The sequence below is a fragment of the Lotus japonicus genome, chromosome 4, assembly GCF_012489685.1.
Source record: "Lotus japonicus ecotype B-129 chromosome 4, LjGifu_v1.2".
NCBI lineage: Eukaryota > Viridiplantae > Streptophyta > Magnoliopsida > Fabales > Fabaceae > Lotus > Lotus japonicus.
This window is the reverse complement of record NC_080044.1, coordinates 24,089,612-24,108,699: the sequence shown is the minus strand read 5'-3', so window position 1 is coordinate 24,108,699 and position 19,088 is coordinate 24,089,612. Positions and strand designations below refer to the sequence as shown.

Below are 19,088 nucleotides of genomic sequence, written 5' to 3'. Positions count from 1 at the left end.
GTCTGGGTCACTGGTTTAATACCGGGATTTAGCTCCAGCCTGTGGCGAATGAAGTTCGGGTCTATTCCTGGCATGTCCTTGTGACTCCAAGCAAAGAGATCCAAGTTCTCGCCCAATAGCTTTGATAATCTTTGTTCTTGGGCCTCAGTCAGTTGGATCCCTATTTTGAGTATCTTCTCGCCAAATTTCAGTTCCTTGGTCTCCTCGATCGGCGTGGGCCTGTTGACTCGCCCCTCACCCCTTGAGTCTAGGTTCTCTTCCAGCGCATCGACCTCGTTGCATCAGTGTCCCACCGAGGCGTTCCTTTTCCCGTACCAGTCTACCGCGTTGCAGTAGCACTCCCTCGCAGTTTTCTGGTCCACAACTACTCTCCTAACTCGTCCATTCGACAAAGGATATTTAACCGCCATGTGTGCCATTGAAATCACAGCGCACATCAGGTTCAAGGTGTTTCTGCCAATTATCATGTTGTAAGATCCCTCCCTTCCTAGAATTAAGTATTTCACCCTCAGCGTCCTAGCGTTCTCTCGCTCGCCGAATGTGGTATCAAGGTCAAGGACGCCTTTCACCCATACTTGCTTGCTCGCAAACCCCAACAGAGTCCCTGCATAAGGAGTGAGATTTTCCTCATTCAAACCGAGTCGATCAAATGCCCCGCTGTAAATGATGTCCGCTGAACTCCCTTGATCTAAAAGTACTCGTTGTACATTAAGTTGGTTGACGCGAAGGAGAATTACAATCGGATCGTCTAGGTGTGGCTTTACTCCAAAGAAGTCATCGGATGGAAAGGTAATGTTTGGGTGTGAAAAACCGAAAGGAACCTCTGTTATTGTGTTCACCGCCCTAGCGTACCGCTTTCTAGCTGCACTGGTGATTCCTCCTCCTCCAAACCCTCCGGCGATCGTGTGTACTCCCTTGGGTATCAGAGCACTACCGCCTTGTATTCTAGTAGGTTTTCCTTCTCCTATCAGTTTTTCAACCTCACGCTGCAACGTGCGGCATTCCTCTGTGATGTGGTCCATGGCCTGGTGATAAACGCACCACTCACCTCCCGGCTCGCCGCTTATTCGCGTCGCTAATGGTTCTCGGAGGATTTCCGATTTAGACGATTTGTCTAGGCACGCCAGCTTTCCTTTTGGAGATGAGTTTCTCTATTCCCTCGAGGATTTCCAATGGCTTTCCCTTTGCAATGTCCGAGGCTCCGCCGTTGTATTTGCTCCCCGGGCCTCTGTGTCCTGCTGCTCCAAACCACTACTTATGTCGCGAATCAGCCACCTCCAATCTCTGAGAGTGTCCAACGACTGAGGTGACAACGGTTTTTCTTCTGAGGGTTTCAACAAGGAGACTGAAGATTCCGCCTCCTTCTCGCGTCGCCTTCTATACGCGTGACGCGGACCACGCGTGTGTTTCATCCTTCGTTCGCTTTGTCGACGTTGCGCTTCCATCAAGTGCCACCAACAAATCAAGAATTTGACTAAGAAATCAAAAACCAAAGAGAATTGCACGAAAAATTGAACTTCACTCAGCTAAACCACAATCCACGTAGTCCGGGAATCAAAATCTATTGATCCCCACAGACGGCGCCAAATGTTCCATCATGAACATTGAGATGAGGTATAGTACCTAAGGTGTAAGGAACGTGATGTGAGATTCCTAGGGAGAATGAAAGCGTAACCGCTTTGGAGAGAGAATAACTGAATTTCAATCTTGTTATTTCACAAATGAGCCAAGAGTCCTTTACATTTGGTATCCCTCCCCTATTTATTGTTGGGGGAGTTGGGCTTAGCGCCTCCAAGTCATCCTAATGGGCCAGTTGGGCCTTCGGGAGGAAGGACCAAGTTCCCGGTCTGCTCATCGCCCCATGCCAGCGCTCCTGGGCGAGGGACCCTAGGGTCTCGCCCAGTCCAGTAGGAATTCCAAACATCATCACTATCAACAAGAATTTTCTTGTTCAATTCATCCCATCCAAAACCACTTGTATTCAACATGTCATATAATTCATTATACTTATTTTTAAGTCTCCTAACAATGGATTCAATATGTGGTTTCACCTTTAAGTCTGCTGCAGGGAACTTGGCTTCTAATTTTTGCTCCAACCGTTACACCTTTTGTTCCTAGAAACAACCTCTTCCAAGTAATCTAATAACGCATTAAACTCTTCATCACTCCAAGCCCTACGCTCTACTTTAACTTTTGCAGCTTATTGTGTAACTTCATGTCATGCCTATACAAATAATATAATGCAAAAGACTACTATAAAAAGTAGCAATAAAAAACTGTAGGAAATTTTATATATAATCCATAGCAAATTGAATGAAAATACCATCAAATTTTTTTCCAAATTCAATGAAAACACCATCACATTTCTAGCTTGAGCATGTCGCTTGTTGAACAGTTCTACCACGTTGATGTCTCCACTCACTAAGATGGTATCAAATTCCTCTATAAGGGGCAAGAAACCCTTCTCCATTTGTGTACCCACCATCTACCAAGTAGTATTTTCCTATTTCAAGAACAAATAGATTAAATATTTAATTCTATTTTATTAAAATGTTGAATTTGAATGCAGTTTTTTTATTATTACCTGTAGGAACCTTAAGACCATTTCTCCTATTAATTGCATCATGCAACACCCTAGCATCTGAAGCTGAACCCTCCCAACCTGGTAGCACATATATAAATTGCATGTCTCGTGAGCATACTCCTAAGACATTTGTTGCAATTTCACCTTTCCGACTTCTATATCTTGGTTTATCAACCTCAAAGACATTAATACGAATATAGGTTCCATCTAGTGCCCCTAGACAACCCTTAAATACATAAGCAAACTCCTTTTAATAATGTTAAATCTTGTTATATATGTAGAAAGCATATTATAATTAATAAGAAAATAAATCTCTAATATAATTCATACCTTAAACCATTTCCATCTATTGTCAATGCAATCCTCAGGAATCGGATATGGTGTTTTAAGTAAATTCTTTTGTAACCTTAAGACAGAACTTAACACTAAATTGAAGTATATGCTAATAGTTTCCCCAGATCTTTGGAATTTAAATTTTATGACACGGTCTTTAGCATGGTGAGCCAATACGTGTAGAAACATCGCAACTTGTTCTTCTATTGGCACTAACCCATCTTCCTTTAGCCTACCCTCAACATGTAGAAGAGAACAGAACACACGAAATGTGTTGGTATCCATCCGTAGCTGTTCCACACAAGTAACATCATCATTTATTAGCATACTCATGAATGACACCCTTGATTCTTCTCTTACCCTTGGTATTGTATGTCTGTCTTGGAGCCTCTCATATTGCCTTTTAGCCACCTGACATAATTGTAGGTATGATAGAATACATACAACTGTCTTCTCCAAAAAAGCTTATTCCATTATCAAGCAAGTTGACAAGGCATTGTGAGCTTCTTATACTATTAAGCCACTCATTAGGGTCATTTAACCACTGATTTGGATCAGAACCTTTATTAGGATCCATTTCACCTAAAATTTTAAAATTTAAAAAAATTATCTAAAAAGCTATAGAAACAATTTTGATTCTATATGGACTGGGCGAGCCCCTAGGGGGCCTACGCCCAAGGGTTACCCGCCAAGTGGCGGTCGCCCAGCCTGGGAATTGGGCCTCCTCCCGCGAGGCCCAAACGGCCCAACAGATGCAGTTATGCATGCTAGGCCCAGCTCCCCTACTATAAATAAGGAGCGGTTACCATTTGCTAAATAACACATGAAATTCAATTATACTCTCTCTCTAAGTGCAATCTCTCTACATCTACCCGCCAAGTGGCGGTCGCCCAGCTTGGGAATTGGGCCTCCTCCCGCGAGTCCCAAACGGCCCAATAGATGCAGTTATGCATGCTAGGCCCAGCTCCCCTACTATAAATTGGGAGCGGTTACCATTTGCTAAATAACACATGAAATTCAATTATACTCTCTCTCTAAGTGCAATCTCTCTACTCTAGGGAATATACCCTCTCTCAATGTTCATGGCAAGAACATTTGGCGCCGTTTGTGGGGAACCGTAAACTTTCTACTCCCGGATCACGTGGATTGGTTGCACCATAGCACAGTTGGAAAAGGCTGTGATCGCTATCAAATTCCTGGATTTTTTGTGTGGAATTTCTTGATTCTCAGTGGTTTTTAAAGCAGCTTTCGATGGAAGCTCACGGTTGACGACAACGAGTTCAGTCGGTACAGGAGCAATGCTAGGAGGTGCGGCAAGAGCAGCCGGCTACACCGACTCCTCTGCCTTCTCTGACTCCACCTCAGTTGACTGTCTCACAAGAAGATTGGCGACGCATGTCTCAAACCGTGGCCGACATTCAACAGTGAAATGAGCGTCTACAAGCACAACTCGACTTCTTTCGCCTTGAGCAACTGGACGAATGGATTCATGAGGCAGTGGTTGTTGCTGAGTTTGAGCCTTTTTCGGCGGAGGTAAGGGGAGTTACAATCCGGACAATATGAATAATCTTGTTTTGGAGTCCTACAGCGGGAAAACCGATCCGAAGGATCACCTTCTCTACTTCAATACGAAAATGGTGATCGGTGCGGCGTCGGACGCGGTCAAATGTAGGATGTTTCCTTCAACGTTCAAAGGAACGACGATGGTGTGGTTTCCGACCCTATCACGCGGCTCTATCTTTAATTTTCGCGACTTTTCATCGAAATTCTTGATTCAATTCTCTCCGAGTAAGGTCAAGCAAGTAACAATTGAGGATCTGTATAATGTTCGCCAGGGAGAGGGCGAAACTTCGAAACAGTACGTGGCGCGTTTTAGTGTAGCTTCCGTGAGAGTGGAGGAATCCAAGCCATGCACTTCTGCGCGAGAATTCAAGAATGGACTATTGCCAGGACCATTAAACAGCAAGCTAAGTAGGAAATCAGCTCGTTCCATGACGAAAGTCCGCTCTTGGGTGAGCGTGTACATTTTGCATGAAGAGGATGATGTATTCAAGCGTAACCGCGCGAAAGGAGAGATGGATGAAGCTCCTGTTAAACAGATTAGGAAGCAACGACGAGGTGGTGAGAAAGAAAAGTTGGCGGCGAAACCGACCAAGGAGCAACTGGCGCCACCGTGGTGGCGTGAAAACGCGGAGCGACGTCGCCGCTAGGACTGTCAAGGGACTAGCTGGCGGGAGGAGACAGATGTAGTGCTCAATGCTAACTTGGCAGACATTTTGCGGGAGCTAAAAGCTGTGCATATGAGTGATGAACCAGAGTTTCCCAAGCGCCCGCCGAGAGATGTTGGTGTGATGAAATGGTGTAAATATCACTATGCAGTAAGCCATGACACCAATGATTGTCACGCCTTGGGAAAAGGCATTGAGAAGTTTGTCAAGTCAGGACGCTTGAGACGTTACGTCTGGAGTGATCGCCGTCGAACATTATCAAGGCGACAGGAAGACCTGGCGGTTGTAGAGCGGGAACTAAAGTCGCCAGCCAAAGACATTAACGCGATAGATGGAGGGTTCGGGGGCGGTGGTGACACTTATGCGGAGAGGAAGCGACATATAAGGGCGGTAAACTCCGTCCAAGAGAATCATTTTGGCTTCACACACCCTGATATTATTATTTCAACAAAAGACTTCGCCGGGATTTAGCCTCACTTGGATGACCCAATTGTGGTCCTGCTGCGGATCAACAATCTAAACGTCAGGCGTGTACTTTTGGATCAGGGCAGCTCAATGGACATTATCTATAGGGATGCATTTGATCATCTTGGTTTAACGGACGATGATTTAACACCGTACACAGGAACCCTCGTGGGGTTCTCCGGCGAGCAAGTTTGGGTACGGGGCTTCCTTGATTTAGACACGACTTTCGGCGAGAATGAGAACGCCAAGGTGCTAAGGGGTATGATATCTGGTCCTGCTAACAACATCCGCCAGTGGGCGACTTCTCTTGCCCCCTTCGGTATTGAGTGTTGGTGGTGATTGAGCAGCCCTCCTGGCGGCGAGAACATGTAGGAGCTCGGTGTTGGAGAAGTTCATATTCCCTAAAAAAAAGGGAGAGAGACACACATTAGAAAGTAAAGAAAAAGTAGAGGAAAAGATACACAAGTTTGTAGTTATGTAAGTAAACAACAGATGGCGAGCGTATTGGGTAAGGGAGGAGTTTTTAGAGGCCGACTTTAGTACAGTCGAGGACGGGGAGCTTGGCGAGTAGGTCGATGATGGCTTTGTCATCTTTGGATAGAGATCTCTCAGGCGGGTCGGGAATGCCGCGAGGTTTCTCGGTCCAGTAAAGGGGGAAAAGGGCGGTCCCGTCCCGGAGGGTAAAAGCTTCTGGATAAACGGGGTGAACAATCACACGGAAATATCGCCGAGCAAAGCTCGTATTTGGGTTGCTTTTGTAAGGGTTAAGGCATTTTCGCCCAAGGTGAGATTTCAAGGAGACCCAACCACTTGGTTGGAGAGATTTGGAGTTAACATCATAAAAATAAAAGAAGTGGGCGGGTGACGGTTCAAGTTGGATCGCGCCACAGAGCATCTCAAAACACCTTATGAAAGCCCAGACGTTGGGATGCAGCTGGCAAGGAGCGGCATTTATCTCACTCAACACCCAACAGAGAAAGGGTGAAAATGGGAGTTTCACCCCAAGTTCTGAAAGCAGGTATTCGTAAACATAGAAGAAGTGGGACTTCTTGACGTCCCCGTCTGCACAGGTTTGAACGGAGCGTTTGAGGGTTCTGAATGTTTGAAGCCGGTTGGCTTTAATCTCTTCAAAGTCAAGAAGGGGGGCTCCCTCGAAAGGAGGGGTTTCATCCAACATTTCTGACGTTGATTCGCGTTGAGAAGAGGAGGCTGAAGGGGTGTTACAGTCGGTATCATGGTGGAGGTCATCGATTTTCGTTTGGGTGATGATCACCCGGGATTTAAGGCTATTTTCCTAGTTTACTTGCATGCATTTTAATATATTATTTAAGATATTTTAGTCATTTTAGGATACTTTAGGCTTATTTCATGCATTTTAATGTTTTATTTGGTTTTAGTATTTTTCTACGTTTTACATTATTTTCTATATATTATTAGGATTTATTTACTTTATTTTAGGATATGATAAATTTATTTTAAAGCGTTATCTTATTTTTATCTGTGTGGCGCTGAGATCCTGTGTGGCGCAGGTGCACAAGATTACCGTGCACCTGCGGTGAGATCACGCCACTTATTTAGCCCAGGCAAGTAACGTACCAGATCCATGGGGCTCCACTACGGTGCATCGCGGTACACCGTTAATCTTGAACCAAACACGCCAGATTTGCATCCGTCTTACAGTACACACGACTACGCCGAATCATCTTCTGCACCAGAAAGGACAAAACGTACCAGATAACGAAAAATCACTATAAATTCCGTTTTTGACCTATTTTTTGGGATCTTTTTATCTTTCTCTTCTTCAAACCTAATAAACACTTTTGGGATATTCTTGGAGTCAATTTCTTGGTGGAGAGGAAGGCTAGACCCTTGAGGGCCGGTGTGAGGGCAATGGAGGAGGTGACAGCTTCTCCGGATGTAACACCCCGACTTTCGGAGCGTCACTTTCGTAACCAATTAAAAATAAAACAGCGGAAAATGAAGGTATTTTTTTTAGAAATGGAGATAAAGAAATATGAAAGACTTGTCCAACGTGGACTTAAATAAAACTCCAAACATACCCCGATAAACTAATATATATAAACAGATACAGCTCATGTTGTACCACAAACGTCACCAGAACCTGACTGTGACAGAAAGTATGCCAGAAGGCAAGTGTACGCAACAGTAATCAAAGTAAGTGTAATAATTACAGTCATCAAAATGTGAGAGAGTCAGCCCAAAACAACCTCCTTAGATCTCCTACCGTCCGACTACTCTCTCTGATTCTCAAACAGAGAATCACACAAAAAGCAAAAGGTCGGGAACCTACCATGTCCCAAATGTACAACAACTAACCAGAGCTACTACTGAATATACACCCTAACCCAAATCATGCAAAGAAGCGGGTCTCCCAACCCTCTTCCTCCTCCTCGCTCGCATAGTCTGAAGGTGCGAAAAACACTAGAAAGGGGGGGTTTGAATAGAGTTTTTAAACAAAAGTTTCCCCTTTTTAAGTTTAGAAAAACTTAAAGATAAGAACTAGGTGCTAAGGAGAATGAAGTAGAGCACACAAGTATTTTATCCTGGTTCACTTGAGATAAAAGCTCAAGTTAATCCAGTCCACCCGTGAAGGTGATTTCTTCCTTCTTCTGATGAAGGCAATCCACTAAAATCAATGAATGTTACAACTGCACTTACAACCTGCTAAGTGACTAACAGTACACTGATTTTCTCACTAGTATTCTCTCAAGACGCTGATCAATCGATCCTCTAAAGACTAGTTAAACACTGAACCAAACTTGATTCAGTCCTCTCAAGATCCGACCAAACTTGGTCTCTTAAGGAACTTTACAAAGTGTTTGTAAAAGGTTTTGGGTTTATGTAAGACCCAAGATTTTAGAATTAAATAAATAATTAATTTCCAACTCACGCATAGGATTATGTGTAAGCGTGAGAGGAACTCGACTCGTGTTTAATGTTTGGATTAGCGTTATGAAGAAGAAAGTTCAGGAAATGGTTAAGAATAGTTATATAGTCGCTATAGGTTATAGCACGAGCTTCATTCACTCCCGCCTTAGGGCGAAAACGTTTGTAAACGACTAATTTGCACTTAAAGACACGATTGAAACTAATTCCAAAAATCTTCAGAGAAATGTTAGAACTTCTCTTAATCTTTCCATGACAAACATTTCGATACGAAACCCTGAAATGTACGAACGTCCGATTCTAGTTATCGGAGGTTTGCCGAAACTAAATCCCTGATAACTCAAGAAACTTAAAATAAACGGTCGATGAAGACTTTTTCTATTCGGAGCTTCAAACGAAGATTCCACACGCGTACACCTATTGCTTTCGAGGTTTCTAATCTTTCTTCAGAAAGAATTTTTCTCATCCGACATCAACTGCAAAAAGTAGTTTTTCGGGTAAAATAGATTTACACCGACTTTGGATCGTTTGCTTTAATTCTGAGAAACCTGTTTTGAGTTATGGAATTCTGTCACCAGATCCTATCTTAGAATTCACGGAGGAATGTGCAGGAAAAGTCGGAATCGCGACATATTCTTTTTCCCGCGTTTTCCATTTTCTATAAATAGCTTGAAAATTGAAAAAAAAAAACAAAAACATCACCACCAACACACATACAACCCGCGAGCTTCAAGGAAGGAGGGGGAGAGAAAGATTTTCGCCGATTCTTGCTTGATCGTCACACAGTTCGTTGCTACGCGTAGGCCTCGAGGTACTGATGCTTTTCCTTACCTCTGATCGTAAATTTTGTCGCTTTTCTCTATGTCTTTCTGTGCTCAAAGTTTTGAGCTTTTTGTAAAACTGTCCAAATAACTTGATTTCTCTGTCTAAACTTATTCCCTGCGTGCCCAAGAGCATGTTTAGCGGATTACATTTCGCCGAATCTCGTCGAATCGCCGCAGAACTTCAATTCTGCTCAAAATAAACATTTTATGCTGAGGTTCCGCTTTTTGAGTCAAAAACTCTCGACTGAGCTTAGCGTCAGTAGGATTAGTCGTTATAATCGTCGTTGGTATCAACCTCATCTAATTTATTTTTCGAAATTCTGATTTTGAGTTTCCGAGCTAAAAATCTTGACCAAAATACCCCTGTTCTAGTTTTCGATCCGATAATTTTTCTGAAAGTTTACCTGGCCTAGATATCGCCTAAGAATACCTAGGAATTAAATTAGATCGAAGAAAAAGTTCGGAAACCCTATTTTTTAGAGTGGCCGAAACCTGTTTGTTAGGGTACCGTGTCCAAAAATAATTTTTGGGTCTCTATGACCTGAGCTATAGCGTAGCTCTTTCGATTGTCGAAATTTTGGCTCCGGTTTCGTGTCATTCCGAGTTCTGTAGCTCAAGTTATGCGCGTTTTAGCAAAAGAAGTTCTGTTGTCAATTTGTGCCTAAATAGGAACTCTGAAGCTTTAAAAGCGTTCTTTACGATTTCGATTAGTATTATTAGATCGTGTTGCTTCCAGTGAGGCTTGTGTTGATGATTGTGTTTCCTTGCTTTAGGTTCGCAATTTCCATGCACCACTTCTACTCACGAAGGTAAGGGTAACTCAGTTTTAGCGCGTCTTTGAGTCGTGCCTGCTTTTATCGCACTGCATGCGTCTGAGATGAAGATGTTTAAATTGGATTGGCATTTGATTTTGATTATTGTACTGAACTGGGAAAATGTTTTCTGGAGGCTTCGGCCGAGTGAACTTATTGAGACGTGTGTCTCCGTCTTCTGAGAGGCTTCGGCCGTTTACTGGTTTCTGTCATTACTGCTTCCTAGTGGATAGAACATGTGGTTACTTTGGATTGGTCCTTGGTTGGGCTTTGTTGTTGTCTGACTTGGCATATAGGGCTTAAGTATAAGTGGCGATGAGGAGGTGTGTCCTATCATTGTCCCGTCTTGTGAGACGCTAAGTGGCGATCAGGAGGTGTGTCCTATGATTGTCCCGTCTTGTGTGACGTTAAGTGGCGATCAGGAGGTGTGTCCTATGATTGTCCCGTAATGTGTGACGTTAAGTGGCATCAGGAGGTGTGTCCTATGATTGTCCCGTCATGTATGACGCTATAAGTGGCGATGAGGAGGTGTGTCCTATCATTGTCCCGTCTTGCGAGACGATATTTATCGATCCATTTTATTAGCAGCATATAGTTGCATCATAGAGCACTAACATTTGATCTACGTTGTCGACATTTGATCTGACTTGTTGAGGTTATTGTTATCTGAGTTTGATATATGTTGATAAGTTGTTAATACCTGAATTGCTTTTATGTTGTTGGATATATGTCGTCATCTATCTGGAATTAAGTTGCTAGCTTATGTGCTATGTTATGCTCTTAAATTTTAGTAGCATGTTTTCCCCTTTTTACGTGGTAATTGCATGGAGTTAACCCTTTCAATTTGTTATTTGTTGTTTGGGCGCTTAACGCTATTAGGCGATGGAGATCCTTCCGCCGAAGCTTAGCTGCTCGTGTTGAAGATCGAGTTGTAGGCGGTGGAGTAGAGGTGTAAGTAGCAGCTTTGCTTCTCTTCTTGTGGACTATGTTTGAGTCTCCTTTTCTATATGAGAACTCTGTTATTAAAGCCTTGCTTCCGCCACTGTTAAAGTGCGCATGTTTATTCTGAACCTTACTTATGGTATTGTAAACTATTATTACTGTATATCGGGAAACAGGTTATTTAAATAAAGTTATGATATGTTTCCAACCTTTTAGCTGAAGTGTTTAGTTGTTTTTCAGAAAAAAAATCCCTTGGATTGTAGGGATTGCAGAATAGTCCTTAGACTTTGTTAGGTTACTAATGTGATTCCTCAGTTGAGAAATTGGGGCGTTACAGTTTACAAGAAATGCTTCTGAAAAGCTAATGGTAAACTCAAATGTTCAAGAACAGTGAAGAAATATTGCTAAGAGATCAGTTAGAATGAATTCAAGAATATCAGCAAAGTTTCTTGGCTTCTTTCTTCTATCTTCAGCCCTTATATACTCCAAGGCAATTGGTGTAGCCGTTGCTAGGGTTTTGCCCGTTGGAGTGGCAATCTTGTAATATCAGACTGCTAGGCTGAACGAGGTAGGTGGCGGACAAGCTATGACAGTACGATGTGTACTATGACAGCGACCTGTCCTTTCACCAGCTGACTTATGATCTGGAGTGCTTCAGATGGACGTTGGTGAAGCTTCTGATCAGAGTCAGACGGAAGCTTGGATCCTCTGACCTTGCAACTTCTGCTTCTGGACATGTTCCTCAGAACTTCTGAACTCCAGAGCTAGAATAGCTTGGGTCTTCAGAGCCAACTTCTTGCAGGCCTTCAGAACTTGAGTCTTCTACTTCAGGACCGTTCGTTTTGGAACATCTGGTCTTCATAACTTCTGACTCCGGTTCTTCAGTACCTCTTGAGAGTTTCTATCTTTAGAACTTCTGAAGGATTTGCCACTGTTCTGAACGAACATGGTAAGCTTTAGAACTCTCTTTTGGTTACCCTTGGGTCTTCTTCTTCTGATGGAATCGACTTGGGTCAGAATCAGAACCTGTTTGTCACAACTATAACGGACAAACGTTAGAGTACCATAATTGTTCATCCTCAAAAACCTTAATTGTAATCATCAAAATATAGAGATGCAACCACTGATCAAATCTTGATCTTACATAGTCGTCATCCATGTCTGAGTCCACAACAAGCACGTCGACATCCACGTCAAGAACCTCCCTCCGAACTGTCTTCCGTGCCACCCTAATCGAACTAGTCTCCAGATCGACTACGTCAGTAGCGATCTCCTCCTCAACCATGCGACATCTGGCAGTTTGCCGACCGCTCAAACACAAACAATACACACAAGGCAAGGCGCGAGGGTCAAAAACGCAACAACGTTTATCAACATCAAATCATCAAACTCATAACGATGTTTATCAACATCAAATCATCAAATGAATGGTATGAAATGCAATGATATGCTAAAATAATGCTCCGGACGGGTTGGACACGTGTGTACGAGTCGGTCTTTTCACCGGCCCTTGTGTTAACCATAAGACTCGGTGTCTTTTACAACCAGAATTGTGTAGTCACACGTGGTGATCTACGTGGGAACTCGATCTTTCGATCATACTGGCTCCACCGAGGTCCGACATTCCGTCGTGTATCCTCAGACATGAATGAATGATGCAATATGGTTAGCCAAACATCGAATCATCCTCACACGTAAGAGTGTAGCTAAGAATATTGTCTCTAAGATTCCCTAAGGTAATTTTCGAACTATCGACCTCGAATTCCTACAACGATAGAGTGCAAACACTCTTGATGATTACTCGAATCATCTAACTCATCACTCGGATGGTCGAACTGCTCTTAGAGCAAAAGGAGTACATCGTACTTAGAAACTTATTGGTTTCCCAGACTTATCCCTTAGGTAGCCTAAATGTTAACTGCCGATTGGCAAAAAGTGCATAAGCACTCAGGGTTTTTCCTTAGACTAGGATCATCGACACTTTTCATATTTCCAATTTCTTATTCAAGCTCTAAGTCTTCTTCAATAATTTATCAATACTTTAAAGTGTTTGAATGTTGTTTAGCGTGTTATGATTTTCATTTGTGAAATGATTTATAATTCTATAAGTTCTAAGGTTTTCCCTTAAACCCGTGTAATTCCCCGAGAAGGTCTCAATCTCCTAAAATAGCAAAGGTTCAGACCTTGGTTCGACCTAATGATTATTCTCTTAATGGTTTCAGTCATTAACATGGCATAAACTCTCTTTATCCACACTCTGACGATATCACAATATACGGATAAATAATTGCACAAACAATAAGTACAATCCAATAACACATATTCAGACATATCATCATGTTCTACAATTAGCCACTTAGCACATAAGCATGTGATTCAGCCAACATCAATCATAGACCAATTAAAGCTTATAAACATATATGTCGGCCGAAGCCTCAGAAAACATTTCCGAATTCAGATCAATCAATCAATATCAAATAGCCAAATAAACAAGTCGAAGTTATCGACGCCTAAATCATTATCTAGTAGAGTAAGTTTCCCTCACCGGTGTCTCTTCCAGCTTCACGATCCTCAAGCTCCTCAAGAGAATCCTCAGCAGTTCCAAGCGTTCCCAAATCCAAACTCAAACCTTTGAGTAAAAACCAATTTACTCAGTCAGAATCAATCACAACAACTTAAACAATTCTAACTAACGTTCAATGAAACTTTAAAAGTTTCAGAGTATGAGAATCTAGGACAAAAGACAAGTTTTTACAAAAAATAAAAACTCCCCCAAACCCCCTAGGAGCTCTCGGCCACTCCCCCCCATAATTGCGTTTTGTCACTTTTTCTTCGATCTAACTTGATTAATGGTAATATAGAGGTATAATTAGGGTAAATCAATGCTCGGAAATTTTTTAGAAATTGCTAAGCTACTAGGTTCTTTTGGGTCCAAACTTTAAGCTCAAAACTCAAAGTAAAAAATTTTGAAAACAGATTTTACAGGGTCGTAGATCGTAGCATTTATAGCAACTAATCCTAAAGGCACAAGGTTAAGTCGTGAATTTTTGGTTCCAAAAGCGAAACTTTGGTGAATATGGGTATTTCCACAGTTTTTCATATCTACGGCGACTCGATCGGCGGTGAATATAGGTTGTTGGGTAGTAGTATAAGGTAGATCTAAAGAAAAATTGAAGTAAAAAGATAGCTTTGGAAATTGCTCCAAACTTTGAGCACAGAAAGACATGGTTTAAAGCTACAGAAAGTGAAAACAAAGTTATGGAATAGCAAGAATACCTCGCTCTCGATCCACATAAACTGAAATCAGGACGATCGGGCAAGAACTCGCAAAGAAATCCTCTCCCTCTCCTTAGAACTCGCGGCCTCTCTCTTTAGTTGGTGGGAAATGAGATATTTTCTCATTTCCTGCCTTTTTATAGTGGATGCTCGAAAAGCAAACTTCGAGGTCTTTCGAAACCGATCGTTCCGGTACCTCTGTCTAACGATAAGAAGTGAATATCTGGCGACAGAATGTCAGAACTCCAAATGGAGTTCTCAGAATTGAAGAAAATGATATAAACACAGTATTGGCCAAAATATGTCGGAAAACTACTTTTTGCAGTTGACGTCGGATGAAGAAACTTCCTTCTGAAGAAATGTCGCAATTGCTGAAAGACTTGTGTCAACGTGGATGGAAACTTCATTAAAAGCTTTGAATAGAAAAACGTTTCATTAAGGGTCTTAATTAAAGTCCCCGAGGGATTAAAGCCTAGCTTCGATGGACTTCCGTAGAGCCAAACCTATCGTGTGAACATTCCAGAGTTCCGTAGCGAAACTCAGGCCATTGGAAAAATAAAGATAGATTCTTATTTTTCTAAAGATTTTGAATTTCGCGTAAACAGTGCTTTAAGAGCAGAAATAGCCTTTTTCGGACACTTTCTACATAAGTCGGGTGTTGAAATGGCTCGAACTATAACTTAAACTGTCTATGGCATCATCCTTAGTCAATTCCTGAACTTTCTTCTTCATAAAGTCGTCCAATTCGGTAAACACTTGTCCAAGTTCCATATGCGTTACATCGGAAACCTAAACGTGAATAAGAAAATAATTATTTAACCTATCTTAAAAACTAGGGTCTTACAATACTACCCTCCAAAAAGAAAGTTTCGTCCTCGAAACTTAGGGTTAAGCGAATAATTCCAGATATTGTTCCTTAATCTTGTCCTCTAGCTTCCACGTGGCATCGTCTGTGTCTTGGTTCCAAATAACCTTCACCAATACAATCTCTTTTTCTCTCAACTGCTTCACTCTTGTATCCCCAATGCTAACTGGCGGTATCTCAAAAGACAAATCATCCTCCAGCTCTATGTTATCTGGGTCGATAACATGCGTCGGATCTGCAATATACTTCCTCAACTGTGATACGTGAAACACATCGTGAATGTTGGAAAGAAATGGTGGTAAAGCAATCTGATAAGCAACTGGTCTTACACGACGAGTAATCTGATACGGTCCAATAAACTTTGGTGTGAGCTTCCTTGACTTAATCGCTCGACCAACTCCTGTAGTTTGTGTAACTCTCAGGAATACGTGGTCTCCTTCTTCAAATTCTAGGGTTCTGCGTCGTTGATCGGCGTAACTCTTCTGTCTACTCTGAGAAGTCTTCATCTTCTCTCTGATCTCTCTGACTTTTTCTGTCGTCTGTTGCAGAATTTGGGTCCAATCAACAAATTCTCCCCATCTTGATACCAACACAAAGGTGTTCTACACTTTCGTCCATACAAAGCCTCATACAGTGTCATTCCTATGCTTGAATGAAAACTGTTGTTGTTGATAAACTCTATCAGTGGTAAGAGATCATCCTAACTTACCTTGTTATCCAGCACACAGCTCGCAGCAAATCTTCCAATGACTGAATAGTCCTCTCAGTCTGTCCATCGGTCTGCGGATGATAAGTAGATCTTAATCTCAGCTTTGTTCCTAGAGCCCCGTGAAGAGCTGCCCAAAAATGTGATGTAAACTTCGAGTCTCTGTCAGACACGACACTGGTTGGTACTCCATGAAGTCGTACAATCTTAGCAATATAGATCTCAGCATACTTACCCAAATCGAATCATACTTCTTTTGAGTCCTTGGCAAAGCCACCACAAAATCCATGGATATACTATCCCACTTCCACTCTGGCACATCTAACCTTTGTAGTATGTCGGAAGGTTTTTGATGCTCTACCTTAGCTTTCGGACAAGTTTAACATGCAACCACATACTCAGCCACTTGTTTCTTCATTCCTGGTCACCAAAAATTCATCTTCAAGTCTTGATGCATCTTTGTCATTCCAGGATGAATACTCAGCTTGCTCTTGTGTCCTTCATCCATGATTAATCTTCTCAATTCAGGGTTGTTCGGTACGCAAACTCTCTCTTTGCATCGCAGAATATTGTCGGTTCCTATGTTGAATTATGGATCCTTGTCATGAGTTACCAGATTTCTCTTCTCCATGAGAAACTTATCTTGCAACTGTTGGTCTAGAATTTCTTCCATCAAACCACTGGCGATTCTGATCATGCCAAACTTCAACTTTCCCTCTGATGCTGACATTGTAACACCCCAATTCTAAACGGCATATGTATTGCAAATATCAGAGTGATAAAAAATTTAACACTCATGAGGCATTACATAATCACTTAAAACATTAACATAATGCTCTTGTAACAGATACATAGCACATAAACTTTGAGATGAACTCATAAATAAACTTAAATGCTCTTGTGACAATTAATTAGTCTTTGAACTAGTTCACTTTGACAAATAGTTATGCAGCGAATCCAATGTCTTTAAAACTTAAAGAAAACATAGTATCTTGCCCACAACTTAAAACAGAAACAACTTCTCAAATAACAACTTAATTCAAATTATAACAGAAGGAAAACAAGCGTCCATTCCCCCCCCCCCCCCCCCCGAGTGCTACGTATCAGAGCAAGGACTCCAACTCGAAATAAAGGCTATAGACTACTCCTCCTGATTACCTGCACGTTACCAACAAGGGTAACATTCAAACAGAAGGGGTGAGATATCGAGTATCATAAATATAAGAATGACAATAAATATGCTAGATTAATGTCACACCACTTCTTTTTATATTCATATAGCTCAGTTACTAAAACAGTCACAAATAACGTCATCGACTCGGATACAATTCGAACACAACAATGACTATGCATATGTATGTGGTACCAACAAGGCTTCAGCCCTCATCACTAATTGCCAATTATTGGAGGCACAAGGCATAAGCCTTCATCACAAATCTCCAATACAGGCCATCACAGAGTATGCAGATGCTATGCGACTCAAAAGGACGTATACATCTCATAATCATCACTTCAACATGAGGCATTGCGCCTATATCACTACATCACTAACATCGCTTAAAACAACACAATTCAGCACACATGCATTTTTATCAACTATACAATTACCCTGACATCTTAGGCAATTTTGGCACCAAATCAATGAAACAACTCACTTAAGCATGCAATCATGGAAGAAGCTATCACATATGGTAAATAAATTATGGATTTCATGCTAAAGGTGTTCAGCCACATGCATCATCCTCATAGCTAATACATGGCACATAAAGACATTAACTTTCATACAACATGTAAGCTAAATCTAATTATATTTCCAAAACAATCATAATTTCCGTAATCTGGAAAAACAGCAGGAACACCAGCCACTAAAAGCGGTCTCCTGAATTCGTGACTGAACCAAAAATCATGTATTTTATATGCCTAGAAATCTAACTTAAAGTCCTACAATTTCTTAGTTGATCACATCCTCATTTGAGCACTCTAACTGGGCGAAAACAGGTCTCGAAGTGTACTGTCCAGCCCAGGAAATTTTGGACAGCAGCACAGCATCATCAAATCCGTGCATAAATCATATAGCAGTTCAGGAATTACGCTCACAGCAGAAACATATTTCAGTAGAGATAACCTACAAGATTCGTTACTTGTTCAAAAATTACAAATGACCTCAATTTGAAAAGCTAACAGAAAACTCCACCTCTTTCTAGTTCATCAAAGAATTTTCTGGGCACATTAACAAGGTGAAAAATCACGTTGAAGTTCACTGGCAGAGATAGCAGATACAGAGCGCAGAAAAACATGGTTTACTAAACTGAACTTACAGACCTCGTCTCTCAACCAAAAATTATGTACCATATCATTCCAGAAAGCTCTTTCAAAGGCCTACACTTTCTCAGTTCAACGCAACATTATTCGAGAACTCTAAACAGGCTCTAAAAGGCTTCGAAAGTCACGGTTCATACCAGGAAAATGACCAGTCCGTTTTATGTTCCAAAATAAGTGATTAAAGTTGTTTATCATCAAACAAGACACAAAACCTAACAAGCATGCTACCTAACAGTCCTTATGTGCGTGATCATAAAGAAAATCAAAAGGGAACCTCAACCCAAAACTCCTAGCATACTATGGTTCTGCCCTCACCCCGTTCAATCACACAAAAGAAAATCCCAAAATCAATGGATTTCAAATCAGATTTCCAGAACATCATTAACAGAAACAATTCTACATCTCCCAAATCCCTAATATCATTCACCATAATTCCATTAGAAACTCAAAATCCCACCCTTACCTTTGGATTGAGTGCAGCTCCCCGTTCCCGATCGAATTCTCCGAAGCCGATCCGCTCTCCCTCTCTTCCTGCTACTTCACGCACAACCTTCTTCTTTTTTTTTTCTCCTTCTTTCACGCGTCATCTTCTTTCTTATTTTTTTTTTCTTTAGCTGCTTCCCCATCCTTATTAAACCATCTAAACCTAATTCCTCAAGGGCTAAACTAAAAATCCTAAAATCTCTCCTAGTCCTTGTCTCTATTTTTAATCCTAACTTTCACCCCTAGCTCTCTTCCATTTCATAAAACACACCCAGCATCACAAAAAAAATATTTTATTTCATTAAAGTATTATTATATCACCTATTAAACCACCATACAAT

The 19,088-nt window shown here is 41.5% G+C and overlaps 1 protein-coding gene across 1 annotated transcript; it reads right to left on the bottom strand.

Annotated features, from left to right (window-relative positions):
- Positions 1-2,432: 2,432 nt before the first annotated feature.
- On the bottom strand, positions 2,433-12,380 carry LOC130712515 (uncharacterized). Its single transcript, XM_057562349.1, has 5 exons — positions 12,240-12,380; positions 3,278-3,328; positions 2,915-3,208; positions 2,585-2,810; positions 2,433-2,503 (listed from the first exon to the last, which is right to left on the bottom strand). Exons 1-5 carry the CDS (start codon positions 12,378-12,380, stop codon positions 2,433-2,435), a joined length of 783 nt encoding a protein of 260 aa, XP_057418332.1.
- Between the last annotated feature and the right edge of the window lie 6,708 nt (positions 12,381-19,088).